Below are 16,351 nucleotides of genomic sequence, written 5' to 3'. Positions count from 1 at the left end.
TCGATTCCCGGGCAAAGTATTACTGGGCTTTTTTCTATACAAAGGGGTAGGCAGAGGTGCAGATAACGGCACGTAATGCTGCTATACAATGTACACCCACATTTCACCATTAAGTAATAAGGTGTGAGCCTATTGCCATATATTGGGTACAATTCCAGACTCCGTGCCACTACTAAAAAAATTTTGAAATATCTGAAAATAGCCCAGTAATACTTTGCCCAACCCGGGAATCGAACCCGAGACCCCTTGTATGGCACTCGACCAACGAGGTAGTCTTTCATGGTAGTTATTATACAAAACATTTACGTTTCAAATACAATTACATATACAGTCCTACAAAAACCGAACCCATCGTTCCCATACAAAAGAGGAACGCGGAAAGCAACCACCATTTATCTGTTTTATTCCAATAAATTAAATAGTGAATCCGTTCGCGTGATGTCCAGATAAGCTGGTCGGACTGCACAATGTAATCTTTTTACCATAAACAGTATGACGACCGATTTGCATTTGAGTTAGGTCTGTCTTTAAATTAATTGTGCTATTCTTGCTATTTCATTGTGTTAACGTGAATAGCCCTTTGGAGTTTTAGTGCCATCTTTAATAGGCAATTATGGTGGGTCCACCTGCTTTTGTTGCATCGATCTAGGGTTATGTCGCCCGTTAATTTTATTGGAGGCGAATATTTTGTATGATGTTAATTGTGCTTGTGACTTGTGCGTGTTGAGGTCGTAGTGACCCATGCAAGTTCGTTCGTCTAGTTAGCATAACTTTTATACCTTTTAACCATCGGTGGGTTATGTAGAGAAACACATATAGCCAAAGTCAAAGCATTTATTTAAATTAATCCTAAATTAGGCACTTTTGGATACGTCAAATTGAATTGTTCGTCAGTCTGTCTGTCAGTGAAGCTTCGAATGGATACATAACATACAATGTAACACCCACTTTTACCAAGTTCCGTGTAATAAGAAATGATTTCTTAGCCAAAAAGAAAATGTAATGTTAAAATAAACAATCAATAAAACCTTAGTGCTTACATAAATGCATCTAAATATCTTCCGATCGTATCAGTATTCGAAATCGAGTAAAAAGGATCGATTCATAATTACTAATTAAGTGTCCACATAATTAGTAAGTTTTTTATTTTAATCGTCGTTTTTCTTCGCTCCCACGAGTGCACCCGAAACTTTTATCTCGATATATTTGATCCGAATGAATCGAATAAATTAAAACGATTGTATCGAGTGATTAATTCGAGGATCCCTGTTATCTGTACGGATTAGTGGTTCTTTCTATACAGTGAGCCTAATTGACAACCAGAGATATGGTTTATTAAAATAATGGCTGTTTTATTTTCTCAAGTATTTCGTGTAATCGGTTTTTATATCTACGTTAATCATACCTGATGATTTTTTATTGTTTATTTTACGTTGAAATTACTGTAAAGTACTATTTCTGTTATGTTAATTGTAGTTTGTATTGATTTTATTGTAGCTTGTTACAAATTGTTAATGTAAGTAATCAAGATGTTTGGATGTACCTACTTTCTTTATTTTTAATCAAATTGTTTTGAAATCTTTAACTTCTTAACTGAAATTAACCATTGTATGATGCCTATTTTAGGCAATAGACTGCCTCGTTGGTTGAGTGATCGAAAGTGTGACTATCGGACACGTGGTCCCGGGTTCGATTCCTGGGCCTGGCATAATTATTGCTGGGCTTTTTTCGTTTACTCGAAAATTTCTCAGTAGTAGCACGGAGTCTGAAATAGTGCCCAATGTATGACACAGTGGCATTACGTACCGTAATGTGCACCTCTGCCTACCCTTCGGGGATAATAGGCGTTGCAAAGTCTGATTTTGCTCAATATCAATATAGAGAAAACAATTTGAAATTTAGAACCTTTAGAACAATCATATTCATTAATGTATTTAAAGTAAATTAACATTAAACAATATCCAAGAAGTATGAACATTATAAGTAAACAATATCTTCACCTTGGTACCCGTGATTTCCAAGTTCTAGTTGGTGGCTCGCCGCAAAAACTCGGAGACATGATTTAGAATGAATCACGTTTAATATGATGATAATCATTATAAATCAGCCATTATCTTCGTCAAGTGATCGTCCGTCCAATGAATTAATACTGTATTAAGGTCTTTTATAATGTACGACTGTTTAAATTTAATTATAGGCTTATTTTTTATGAACTAAATAAATAACCTAATTTATTAACGCCAAGTTCTAAATAGCTAATTAAAATTTATGCAAACTTCATCAGTCATGGAAATTACTATTTCGCCTTTTGAGTACAATCGCTTGTTTCAATTTCGGATACAGTACGGCAGACATTACCTACTTGGAATCAAGAAGACAAAAAATTATCGTGGAAGAATGTCTAAAATTCTACACTATTAGAAAAGTAGAAATGTAGTTACTAATTACTCATTTTTGAGTGTAACATAACAGTGCGTAAAGCAACAGTTTTTTGATTTACCCCACGATAAATCGGACCCTAAATCGTGTGCTATAAAAGCAGCATCAGACTATGGTTATCACGGCAGATCGAATATAAACAGCTGATGTATGTTACGGTGTCCCATCCAAATAGGGTGATGTTATTGTTTATTTATAAACTTTACCCATCCTGCCCGTGCTTTTTCCGACCGGCCAGTGACAAATTTATATTTGTCGATCGACTGAGACGCGATAGAATCGATGCGTCGCGATTTATACCACGCTCGATTGATCGATTTCGATGATTCCAAGTTATGTATCGATTCGGGTGTACTGTTATCGACGAATTATTGTATGCTTGCCAAAGTTTGTTTATCTTGAAATGGGAACTCGGGTCTTGTAAAGATTTCGTAACGGGATGTAGAAAGCTGTGCTGCGGACCGAATAATCGGTTGGATCCCTCTTTTAGTAATGCTTTATGAATTTAAAGTAGTGACATCGATTGTGGAGGTTAGTTGTAGGTACTTATGTTTATAGCTGATGATGGGATCCAAAAAGACCTAGTAATCAGGTTCCAAATCTTAAATAGTTAATTTTTCGATTTAGACGAAATTGAAAATTGTGGTTTATATTTTACTAGAACTATCTGGAAAATAATTAGGTGTATGTAAAAACTGAGGGATTTAAAAGTAACGGACACATTTGGAGTCACTATGGTACTATTGGTACTATACTCATGGAAATATAAAAATGCCTTCATATATTTAACTATTAAATTATATAAAATACAACATTCCTATTTTAATAGCGTACCAATTAGGCCGTCATCTGCTCTACTTTAGTAATTTTATATTCTTTAATGGTATTCTGCAATTAATTCAAGTTTTTGCTCCTCGTTGCCAAAGGACGTCTTGGGATTGCAAAATTGGCGGCATTCGTGTGATGAGTTATATTTAGACAGATATTATTTACATTTATTTTTGTTCTCTCATGTCGCATATGACAAACTGCACTTTAAAACACAAATAAACGAAGATTGAGCCAAGTTCCTTTAATGAGACTAGCATTGTCCACACAAAGGGTTCTCACACCCGTAAAACTAATTAAGCATGGCTTGAAAATTAGTTTTATTGAATTCTAAGTAGACACAAACAATTATTTGAGTGGAGTTGTTTAAAATCAAACAGGAACATACCTATATAGGGTAACCAAGCCGCATTATACCACGGCCATATTATAATTACTACCATCCCACGTTTTAGTGTCAATTTGCGCCAATTAGTCGGCCTTAAGGTCGTATATCGTTCGGTCCGATACCCGTGCCGAATTCTTTAATCGACTTTAATGAATTCCGATTATTCGTTTTCGACTTTTTCCAACGAAATGCTCTGAATTTCGAACGGGTGACAGATTTTAAATTCTTCCCTTACACTTGTACCAAAGCTTTTTGTACGTGTTTGTTTTAATAATGCATGATATGTAATTATTTTTGTTACGAGTCGACGCATAAAAAAACGTTCGGCGATTTACGACACTCGATCTACAACGAGTTCTGTCCTCTTATAATTTGTTGCTGTATAATTAATATGGGACCAATATTTGCAATTTAAATATTAATTTATCTGTCCAATAGCGTTCGTGTTACCCATAAGTAGGTACACAATGTTGAAATCGAAGCAGTTTTATTCACATTTGCGATTTAAAGTTGGTCGGTTGGTGAACGTAGCAAAAACAAGTAACGCTTCTGGACCTAATTACTTATACCTGTCCATCAGTAGGACAGTTGGACAGCGCACGTCGGCCGGCCGCGACCGCAGCGCCACCTCGATTCCCCGAACCTCGGATTAAATTGGTAAATCTACATTCGTCCCATATACGGGGATGCGGCGCCGACTTGCAAAAAATCAACGGCCTAAGTAAATACAAATTTCAATTTTATCATTGAACGTTTTATTTCATTTCCGATTCTTAAGCGTATACGAACGCGGACATTTTATTTAATCGAATGCGCATAATGATAGGTTTTTCCGAGCAGCGTCGGCGGTGGTCGTCTTTTTCCGTGTTGTGTAACATTGTTTTTGATGCGCGCGCGCTGCGCGGCCGACGCGCATGCTCGCGCATCATGCGTGATTTACGATTGTGCACTTTGTGATTTTTAAAACAGTTTTTAGTGTAGGTTCTCGCTTCCAACTGGATAGCTTATAAATCTGGCGCCAAAATGAATGAACTCCATTGAGTTTTTCACTTGTCAATTATTGGAAATACTTCGTATTATTCATACAATTACTGGTAATGATTACTTAAGTTTTTGTCGTTCTTTATATGGATGACAGGGTGGTCGAATTGTGAACCTCACGTACAAGAGATACATGGAAAATTAAAAAGTATATTATAATAATACACCCCGTTGTTACTCGCATAAAAAGTACCACTAGGTACTTAGTAAGCCTTGGTACTTTGAGGCTGAAAAGATACTACAAGAAAGAAATAATGAGATCATAATGGCAACAACGTAACTAGCAGAAAACTGCCACAATCCACAAACTAGGGCCTGAGAACCAATACCAAGCTTTCTTCCATAGTGTTCTTGTACCAAACGTTTATGGAAATAATTAAAACTTTTACTGTTGAGCCCATCATTGAAGTTTTTAAGACACATTATTATGTAAATGGAACCTATTTATGTAAACTGTATTGCCATTCAGTATAATAGTGCTAGAGTAAAGATCTTTAAGCAAACGGAATGTGCTAAAAACATTTCTGTCTTATGCACAGGACTAAATTAGATTTTTTTTTTTATGGTAGATATACAACGTTTTGGTACCGAGCGTTCCATGGCGTAGGACTAGGCTTACTTACTTATGTTAAGATGCATTGAAGACTGTTTTGTAAATACTTTTAACTGATTCCAAACTGTGCATGTGCTGTAGATGTATCCGTTTAGTTGTGTATCAGAAAATTATTATTTGATATTCTTTCTAAGGACGATTTGGACGTAATTATTTAAACCGATAATCGTAACCAGTCCACTTACATAATGGGTATTTGGAAGAGCTTTCAATGTCAGGGGCGGTACAAACAATGATACAGACACAGCCAATAAACAAAATTCTTAGTAATAAAGAACGTTTTACAATATCAATTTCGTAAAACGCAACTAAACAATGTAAGTTAGGTCTATTTTGCGTCGGTTAAAAACTTAAGTCCGATGACCGATGCGTTCCGTGTGTAGACTGCCTAAGTCCTGCAGATATTTGACGCTGCAAGGGTATTGGTACCAATTAAACCTTTTGGTACCAATTAAGCCCCGTTTGGTACCTTTTGGCCTCTGTTGCGAATTGTTAATTACCAAAACCAGACGGTAAAGCGGTCGTGACGTCACTAAGACTAATTTACGATCCGTAGGGCTCGCACGTGCTGCAATTAGATTTGGTTCGATATACAAATTGGTGTGACGTCACGATTTTATTGTTTTTTTTGTTTATGTTACTAGATAGTTTGATGAGCTTTGCATTGACCGGTATTGACTCTCTATCGAACGAGGTTAAGATGTATCTTCTATAGGTATCTTTATAAAGAGCCAATTGCCGTTATTTTGGAATATGTTTTGTTTGACAATTTTAACAAGTGATAAGTAAATTACAGCTGATTGTGTGGGGTAGTGATTAATAATTAGCCAATAACAGTAGTGCAAAGCTACATTCTATAACACACGAAGGAACTTAACTTTAATATCTCTATGTTCGGGTGCATTAAGTAGATTTATTTAAATAGCTCTATGAGAAGATGGCAATAGCCATCCTTTTGTGATTTTAATACTATAGGTACTCATTTGCGGTTTGTGCAAGACAGTATTATGTACAAAAAAAAATACTGGGAATGTCTGAAGTGACTGGATAAGGCTAAAGTGCCATGAGTCACTGTCAGTCGACAGTCACTTACATTATACTTGATAGATTAAGTTAGTCATCAGTTAAAGCAAATCAAACCATAAAATCATCTCAGTCGATGAATACAATCAAATAAAAATGAAGCACGTTTGTAATTCAATCAGATTGTTCATCGATAAAACTAATATCAACATGATTGTATCCTCTCCAATGAATCATCATCTTCCCACATCATGTTTTAAATTTCCGCAAGATCACTAATACTCTTCTTGACTTAATTAACCCTTAAAAGCGAGCCCATAATCCGACAGGGAACAAAAAGAACCAAACAAAAAGCCCACTCGATGTCACGTCTAAAACTGGGAACTTTGGACAAATTCATGTTTTTATGGGCCTTTTGTGTGTTTTTTCTCACAGTTGTGAGGCATCTGAAGGAGCACGATTCGGTAACGCACCGAGGAAGATGTTATCGCGACCATTAGAGGGTTGAGCTACAGCGCATTGAGACATTTCGACACGTCCAAGTTTTTGTTTAAAATCCTTTTAAGAGATGTTATTTTAGGTCAATGATGGCGCTTTATTGATACTCGACTTGACATACCGGACTCGGCGCAACCGCAAATTATAGCCGCACATTTTTGACGTCTCACTCAAAGCGCGATATTTCGTCTCTCAATTATTAACATGACAGACTCATAAAAAATTGGCCGATTCTCTTTTAATAAAGTCATCTCGCCTCGCAGACTAAGTTCCCACGACACGCCGTCAGATAAGACGTAACAACGCATCGTGTTTTTGCAACATCATAACCACATTGTCGTCGGCACTTCGTCACCTGACGACATGTTGTTGATATAAAACGCCAATAAATGTCACTTTTTTATGACACATTCGCGTCATGAATTCACGTCACGTGCGCTCGCGCCGTCAGATTTGTATCGACGCATGCTCGCCACCCTGTGTGCCCCGACGCGCGCCATTCTCTCACGCGACTCCGCCGCCATCCGACGCGCCGACCCACACATCTCACGCTAATCTCGCCTACCATCCTACTATTAACGGCCGAGGTGAAAACTTTTCCGACAATAGGCTCATTAGCCCCACAAAAGTCATTAAATATTTGACAGTATATTGTAACAGCGTCACGTACAAGAGCGCTAACAACGTGTGGAGGATCTCGGGGAAGCGGAACAAATCCCGTGATCTATCCAGAATGCCATCCGTCCACTGCGCTCTTTCATCGATCCTACACGTTCGGACAAAAAAGCCAACGGTCCGGAATCATTATTATCTTTCTTCTTCGATCATCGATCGCTATTATCCTATTTAAAAGCATCTCGATTTGTTCTTCACTTTTTTCGTTTCACTCTCCTGTCGGCGTTTCAATTCGGGATCCCGACAATGGGCACGTTAAGAAAGATGTTTAAGTGTTTAGTTACGCTGCTTTTTTCACAATTTTTCAATTTAAACACAGTCGTGTCGCTGAAGGGCCGGAAGGTGTCGTTACGGGTATTACCAATACTAATAATGTCGACGATACAATGGACTATATAACATTCTTAACTTTAATCTTTCACTAAATACTCAATTGCATTTGATATGTGAATGTTTCTACTTCATTGTCAAATTGGGTATTATCCAATCTACGCTTATGGAGTTTAATGAAGAATTCCGAACTGTTATTAAAAAGCGCACAGCAATAAAAGGGCGTGGAGAAAATTGAGTAACTCCGTTGGTACTCGAGTCCAGGCAATTCCAGTTAAGATATTAATTGGTTGAGGCTAGAGGGACGAGGCGGGAGTGGCGGTGGAGCGGGGCCCGGCCGGCGGGACCCACACGTAGCGTGAAATCGCGGGGCGCGGGTGCGAGCCCCACCTGGCCACCACCAACTTATTATTTGTTGTCTCCCATCTTCCATGCTCGTAAATTTTCACGTCAACGTGTGCGATGATTGTGGAAAAAACGAGGTCGACAAAGCCTTTTCACACCCGGAGATAGACATAAAGACGGACGATTCAGTAAATACGTATATTAAGAGCATAATACGTGGAGATGTCCGTTCACCGGTGGCCTTTTAATGTGCGTGAATAATTTTTCGTCGTAATAAATTCGGATTGTAATGGTTGATCGCGATTGGTTTGAAATTTTTAGTTGCGTTTATTTTAATATACTTATATAAAAAGAGTATTATGGTATTACGTTAACGTGGGACTGGTTTTGGCATTAATTGACAATGATTGCTACCACCTACGTTTTGGGAAATAATCTTATGATGTTATTGGTCCTTTAGTACGACAAAAGGTTAATAAATAAAGATGTTTACTGTGCTTTTGAAGTTTTCATTGGCGCTGCTATCGTTTCAAGGGAGATCGTTTGTCTTTTGTTACTGTGACAAGATAATCAAATGATGTCGCCTTGATTTGTTTATGGGACCCTTTTACTCATTAGTTTTACATGCATCTGTCCCTTGAAGCATTCTTTTGATTTAAAGCAACTATTATTAGTTGTAGATATTATGGTAAGCCCAAGAGTTGAGTAGAAAAAAAACAATATTATACGCAAATAAAATGAGAGTCGAAATAAATTTTGCCTAATTATATATGGAAGCAAACTAGACATTACAAAATATACCTTAATCACATAGACAAATGGTACACTATAACTCACCTCTTTTCATAATAGAGCTACTATGAGGATTACTGCTCTTGGTCATAAGGCTAGAACAGTTCCACCTGTGCCAACGGAACTGATGCTGGCATTCCTTGACCGCTAATTGTAGACCCTCGAAGGCTATGGCGACTGTATCGGGTGCTTCGTGGCAGACGGATCTTTGTTCTCTGGTCAAGCCTCCCACGAGGCGACAGGTGAGCGCCGAGCTCAGCTTCACATGTGTTGGTAGCATGTTGTCTCGGGAACTGAAATGTAATGGTATTGTTTTAGTGCTTTTAAGTAGTGTCAATATGGATGGTTTATGGTGTTATAAGGACGCTGATAAAGTTAAAGTGAACCTTATTAGTTGGGAAATAAAAGCTAACGGTATAGGGTGGTGTAGTAGGTAAGGTGAAATTGAATCTTATTGGTTGTGAAATAAAAGCTTGTTTGGATTTGTTATTTATAGTCTGATATTAGTGTTAATATTTATGCTTATTGAAATTTTGTTACTGTCCGGGACCAAAGAAATACAAGACTTATCGCGCTTTAGACAGGTATATAAAACTTAACACCGTACTCAGAGTCATTTAATTAAAATGTTACTGATGAATAGTTTAAGTATTCATTAAATGTCTCTGAGTGTATTGGTAAAGGCTCTATATTGTGGCATTTAAGGCCACTACATAAACTTTCCATCGTCGCAACATTACAAAAATAGCACTAAATAAATAACCATCTAATTAATTCCCCGTCGCTGCTTATACAAAATGGCAACTTTACCATAAATTACACATAACATAATGATATTAAATACGCCACACTACTAAGTCCTACTAATTGGTCTATTCTCATAATTAAAGTCACATTAATTAATTTATTTATGAATTTGTTCAGCTATAGTGGCTACCGATGATATCGCGTTGTTCAAATAGTTTTTGGATGAAACAATTTGTTCGGTCCGTCGGTAGCTAATATTTCAATAATGTTTGGAACGATTTTATAATTAAGTCTCGGTGGAAAAGTTATGAGATTCGCCCTGCATGCCTGTGAATTGTTCCCGTTGGAACGCTGTATGGAATTTTATGGAGTTTCGAAATTTAATATGGATTGGATTTGTTTTTGGAACGGTTGCTGTTGGTGTGCCATGGAGTTTCTGAAGAGTAAGGTATGTAGGTGTAATAAATTTCTTTTTTGTTTATGATATGTTTCTTTTCATGAATGAACTTGGCCTATGACCATCTTCACGTAGTGACATTTGCTTATGCCTTTAATTTCATTAAAAAATCTATTCAAAATATATTTATTTTTATTTATTTGCATGGAAAGTCTACAGTTAAGCATGATTTCTAACTCGTACCTAAGCTATACTAAATAGGTAACAAAGTTTAAAAATATTTTTTACCAAAAAAAACAAAAATCGTGACAGAACAGCCATAAAAATATAGAACTCCAAAAAAAAAAACTACAAATCATAGAACTAGATGAGGCATGACAGGAAGTGTCATAGATTAAATAAAATTGTGGTCTCACGTAGGTACTTGACGAATCTGATGTACGCGACTGTCGCCCGATCGACACTGATAAAGTACGCACGTGTTTTTTTACATCCATGTAAGTATGTGTTATGTCAACGTTTCGGTTTTACCCGCCTCGTCTGTTAACAGTTCTAGATCTTTGACCAGATTGATATATTTAAAAATGCAACATTTACATTTTATTGTTTTTTTTTCTTTTTTGCCAGTATTTTTATCATTTGTGGTAAACAGAGTTTTTGGCGGAATGGATTTTTACAGAGTATCTGTAGTCAATTGATATTAAGCTGATGATAATGGTTATATGAGGCTTATTTCCAAATTTGAAATTTGAAATTCAAGAATCCTGGTGTTTGTAAGCTTTTTCTCAAATTGAACTTGAGATTTCTTGGATTTGGTCAGTTAGGAAAAGTAGTTAGGTAGTTAGTATTCTTCATAATCATATTATTTTATGATATACCAGATTTTTGAAAGCTAAGACCTAGTATATTTTCTGTAATTAGAAAACTCATTCAGATGAACTACACTTTTTTCTCATCAATTTCATTCATTCACCCAAGAATAAGAAACAAAAGAATGACAATCAGAGCCCGAGGTATGTAATATTTAATTTCCTCTTTGTTTGGTTAGTACATAGTTTAAGGGCGAGGCTGACATGACTATTTAACTGTGTACAAACATTCCTTATCATTGTAGTGTATGTTCTTAATTTGGTATGGTCAAGAGTGAGAGGTTTTGGTGTAAGGATTCTGTATGGGAATTATTAGGTAATATAACAATTGATGAGAATGACAACAAGTGAAAGTTAGTTTGTTAATTATCAAATACATAATTTTTAATTTTTTAATTAATAGGTACATCAACAGATGATACTGACTTTTATATTTTTGTATCAGGGCCGGACTTTTGAATTTAGACCAGAATTGTACTAAGCATGGTTGATGTCCTTTATCTATACTTATAATAAACCTGTAGAGAGGTCAATTCTGTAGCATGAAATATGTTTCCAAAATAACTATCAGCGGGTGATTAGTGATCGATACTGACACCAAAAATGCAATCAGAAAAATTTTTGTCTGTCTGTCTGTCTGTCTGTCTGTCTGTCTGTCTGTCTGTCTGTCTGTCTGTCTGTCTGTCTGTCTGTCTGTCTGTCTGTATGTTCTTTATAGAAACAAAAACCACTAGACAGATTTCAACGAAACTTGGTACAATTGTTCTTCATACCCCTGGGCAGGTTATAGTATACCTTTCATCACGCTACGATCAATAGGAGCAGAGCAGTGAAGGGAAATGTTGGGAAAACAGGAGAACTTATTCCATTTTTTAAGCTTCTGTCGCGTGTGCAGCCTTAATGGTTAAGGCTACACAGATATCATGTATGACGGAAATGTTCTCCTTAAAATTGTTTAAAAAATATTCCACGACAGCAAATGTCTATCTCTTATGGTAGACTCACAATAACACGTATAACTCCCGATAGCTTAGCAGTTGGAGCTTTCTGATTATATTTATCTACTCTTACGTTTATAACACTCTCATTCATTCATTCATATTATAATAAATCTGTAGAAGGTTCAATTCTGTACATTGAAAATATTGTAAGAATAAATAGCAGGAGGTGTTACTGGATCGATACCAAACCCAAATATGTGATTAAAAATGTTTCCGTCTGTCTGTCTGTCTGTCTGTATGTTCAGGCATCACGTGAAAACTAACGGTTCGATTTCGATGAAACTTGGTATAATAAATTATAGAGGGATCTCTTTAATTATTATGGGCCTCGCCATATTTGGGTCCAATAGATATTTACAAGATGTCATTGTCGTAGTTACTCAAAATGAATAAATAAAACTTACACGCGAAGACCGACATCCGCGCGGACGGAGTCGCAGGCGGAAGCTAGTAAATACTATACATACATTACATGAAAAGAGTTTTGGGATATTGCAGGATATAACAGCAGTAGAAGCGAAAATAACAAGTTATGTAACTTAAGTTTATTGTGAACGCGCGTTTAAGTCTTTTGTATTAGTTTAATAAAACTGATTTTTGTAAGATAAATATTACAATTACAATAAATTTTTGTAGCAGCTTCTACAATAAAGATATTAACTACCTTAAAACGGAGCAAAGTTTTATTAAATAAAAATAGGTGCGTATCAACTAAATGTGACGATGAGTAAAAAGAAAGTTCGTGAACATTCCCCATGTTATAATCGAAATTGTTACATATGTTTTTCCGATATTTCCAGTCATTGAAATTTTAACCCTTTAGCTACATAAATATAGTTTAAATCCCAAAATCCCAACATTACTTTAGTTAATACATCATAAAGTAATTAAAGTCCAATAACCATGAATTAACACACACACACAGACATTTAAAACCTTTACAAAGGAACACTAAAAACAATTGTAAATAAAAGTTTAAATACAGTTTTCCGTCTTTGCATAACTGTTGAGTTATCTCGTCCCTTCCCACGGTGTGTCTGACATGTATAGGGTGCGTCTATATGTAAGCATGTAGTGTTTTGTCCACTGATAACGTATGTTATGTGCTGTAGTAATGTAATTATGAGTATGATAATGGTTGTTTCATTGGTTGGCGCAGTGACTGGGCAACCGGCTGCCGCCGAACGTGTAGTGGGTTCGATTGTGAGTCAAGCTAAAAAAAACCATTTAATGGCTTATGTCAATTCTAAACATAAAACTTCTTTAAAGCGACATCCATCTTGAAAACAATTCATATTGTTGATGCCAAGAACTCACAACAATGCCATGAAAATACAAAACTAAATTCAATTACATTGAATCGAGCCCGTTACAAAGGCATTTCAATCGTAATGTTTACATCCCAATAAATGTAAACGTTTTCAATATAAGTTTGGTTCCAAAAAACTCGCCACACAAGCAAAAGATTTAGCGAAACGCCTAACAGCTCTTCCAGAGTCGTTAAACCCGACTGATCCAATTAAAACACGACGCGACTCTTAATAATTACTTTAAAAATTCCACATGTAGAGATAAAAACAATAATTTCGTACTTTAATACCGTCGACGGTAAAAAATAATAAATCCGTTGCCGTTGTCGGCTTGATGAAATGCTACGATACCCCATTCAGAAAGGTTATTTCAATACAAATTACAGCTACTTACATTGCTGCTTGCTGCGTGCCGACAATTCTGCAAATACTTTTATCCTCTCTAACACTGAGATTTAAAATGCCTTACATTTACCGTACACTCTCAAAATCCCACCCTAACCTTACCCAAACAAGGTTCAAAATCCCCTACTTATACTCAGTAGATAGGACCTTATTCACATGGCACGGACGAGTCTGATTGAAATTCCATGTACTCACAATGTACATACTAAGTCTATACACCTACCGGAGGATTTATATTCTTCTATGAGATACACTTAATTTGTGGTACATTGAAAAATGTTGGAACAGAAGCAATTAGTCCGATAAGTGTTAATATGTGCATAAATTGGATAATATCAGCTTATCTCTAGTTACCGACGCGCAGTATAAAGTGTGTTATCGAGAAAATCACTGCTATATATTGTTATTTAAAATGCATTAATTTGTCCTGCTCTTTGCGTGGTAATGATAAAAAAGTTTTTAATGTTTTTTTATTGAGCTCTTGTGCCTTTAGAAAGTGGTTTAATTTCCCTTTTTGATTAAAATGTCGCATGTTCGGACCACCGTGCGGAGCCGGCGATTACTTTTGACTTTTCCTTTTACCAAATTCTGATTGTTGACTGTCGATTTATGACGTATTACTTTTTGGGTTGCCTCATTAATTTGCTGGTTTTAAAAGTTGTAGAAATCACACACGTCACTTGTTACTTGTCAATGTGTCGCTTTTTTTTCAAGGATTTTATCATCAGCTGGGAAACAGGAACCGCTAGAAGATTATTCGATCTAAAATAAGAAGATCTGAATATTTATGTGACATACCAAGAAGCTTCAAAATTTCTCTTAATTTTTTGCCACAAATATTTATATCGTTTAAGTCTTTAACTGCACGGTGACTGGTGGACTGGCGTGTATGTAAGTAGCGGGTTCAATTCCCGGAGCAACTCTTTGCGTGATGAACAATTGGTTATTTCAGGTCTGGGTCTCATGTATATGTGAACTTGTATGTTTTTAAACACATTCACGACACAGGAGAAAATCCTAGTGTTATAAAAAGGTATCCAACATTTAAAATAAAATATTGTAAACTCTTTCGTTCCGTGTTATTCTTTTGCATTTATAGATTTAATTACATTTACGACAGAATAAAAATATAGCGTGTGCGAAGCTATTTGCCTACATGTCCTGCACATTCCTGACACCTAGTGATACTTTGTAGCAAGTGTTCGCTATAAAACAGAGGAGGAAACGTTTACCATTCCATATTGTTGACATTTCAGTACTGTTTTTATTTTTTCTAGCAACCTACCCGCCACCTGTGTTACTGTTATATGCCTATGTATTAGCAGTATAGTATATAGGTTAGCGTGTAGTAATGAATACTGTCATTCATTAATATTTCTGGATTCCTTTTCAACAAAATGTGTGAGTGTAACGTGTTCTTGCATGTTTGTAAACGCATTCGACGACACACGAAAAAGGAAAATTATCTCGTGTATTCTTTGAGAATCTGACGCGAGATTTATTATAATATTTTCGTGTGAGAAAAATAAAAATCATAAAAAGCTTAGTAGATTATCTTTTATCTTAGTAGTTTTGTGTTAAACATTAAGGGTGCTTGCTTTTCCACCAGAGATATTATATTAGGATATAAGATTAAAATAATAATATAACTAGGAGCTAATATTACTGGCTCGTCGTCGTCTTTGAACAAAACACATCTTCGATTTAAAATATTATTTGAAATCCATGAGGTACCATGCCCATAAATATCCTACTTACATAATTACCCCGTTATAATATTACCTATGTACTGGATGGAAAGGATGACGTCACATACTTACACCTTCCGGGAATGAAACAGTTAATTATTATGTTAATACCTTTAATTCATAACACGCATATTCATTATACCCTTACATTCTTTAGAAAGGAAGTAATAAATAACCAATAAAAGCGATCTACTAAACCTTATTTAAAACATAGTCATTTCAGGTTAATAATTTTATGAATACTAATAAAAATAATTATAATTATTACGAGTCCCTTTTCATAAAACTTAAGCATGTATTAATTATTCTTTTGTCAACCAACGACATAGCATATTGGTCTATATATCCATTATATCTAGACCTCTTAATGTTTAGCTTTTAGTGCAATGAGAGTTCTTCGTATGTTGGTAAAGTATATCCTGATATCCCATGTCGTTTATATTTTAAATATTCGTAAACGTTAAGCCGCCAATAGATACTTGTATTATAACATCGATTTTGAATAATAATTTTACAAGGATTTAAATTTTACTAGATGTGACTATGTTGTTTTTTACTGACACTAGATGGCAGCACGTGTCTTGCACTAGCGCACTATTGATGAGAACTGCCTTTACCGTAAAAATATTTATTAGATTTTCATTTTTTTTTTTATTTTTTAATAGAAGAGATCAATAGTTATATACAATAAGTGTGGGAGAGCCATGCTTCGGCACGAATGGGCCGGCTCAACCGGAGTGAAACCACGGCCTCACAGAAAACCGACGTGAAACAACGCTTGCATTGTGTTTCGTTGTGTGAGTGAGGTTACTTTACTTACTTATTTCCTAACTCCCAAAAAGTTGGCAACGCACTTGTAACGCCTCTGGTGTTTCAAGTGTCCATGGGCGGCGGCGATTGCT

The 16,351-nt window shown here is 35.9% G+C and overlaps 1 protein-coding gene across 1 annotated transcript in view; it reads right to left on the bottom strand.

Annotated features, from left to right (window-relative positions):
• Positions 1 to 16,351, bottom strand: part of LOC118273644 (protein Wnt-10a) — a 34,463-nt gene that overhangs the window by 14,023 nt on the left and 4,089 nt on the right. Inside the window, exon 2 of the mRNA XM_035590723.2 lies at positions 9,018 to 9,265. Coding sequence (XP_035446616.2) covers positions 9,018 to 9,265 — 248 coding nt within the window. The remainder of the gene's footprint in view (positions 1 to 9,017; positions 9,266 to 16,351) is intronic.

The sequence above is a fragment of the Spodoptera frugiperda genome, chromosome 1, assembly GCF_023101765.2.
Source record: "Spodoptera frugiperda isolate SF20-4 chromosome 1, AGI-APGP_CSIRO_Sfru_2.0, whole genome shotgun sequence".
NCBI lineage: Eukaryota > Metazoa > Arthropoda > Insecta > Lepidoptera > Noctuidae > Spodoptera > Spodoptera frugiperda.
This window is presented reverse-complemented; position numbering and strand designations above follow the sequence as displayed.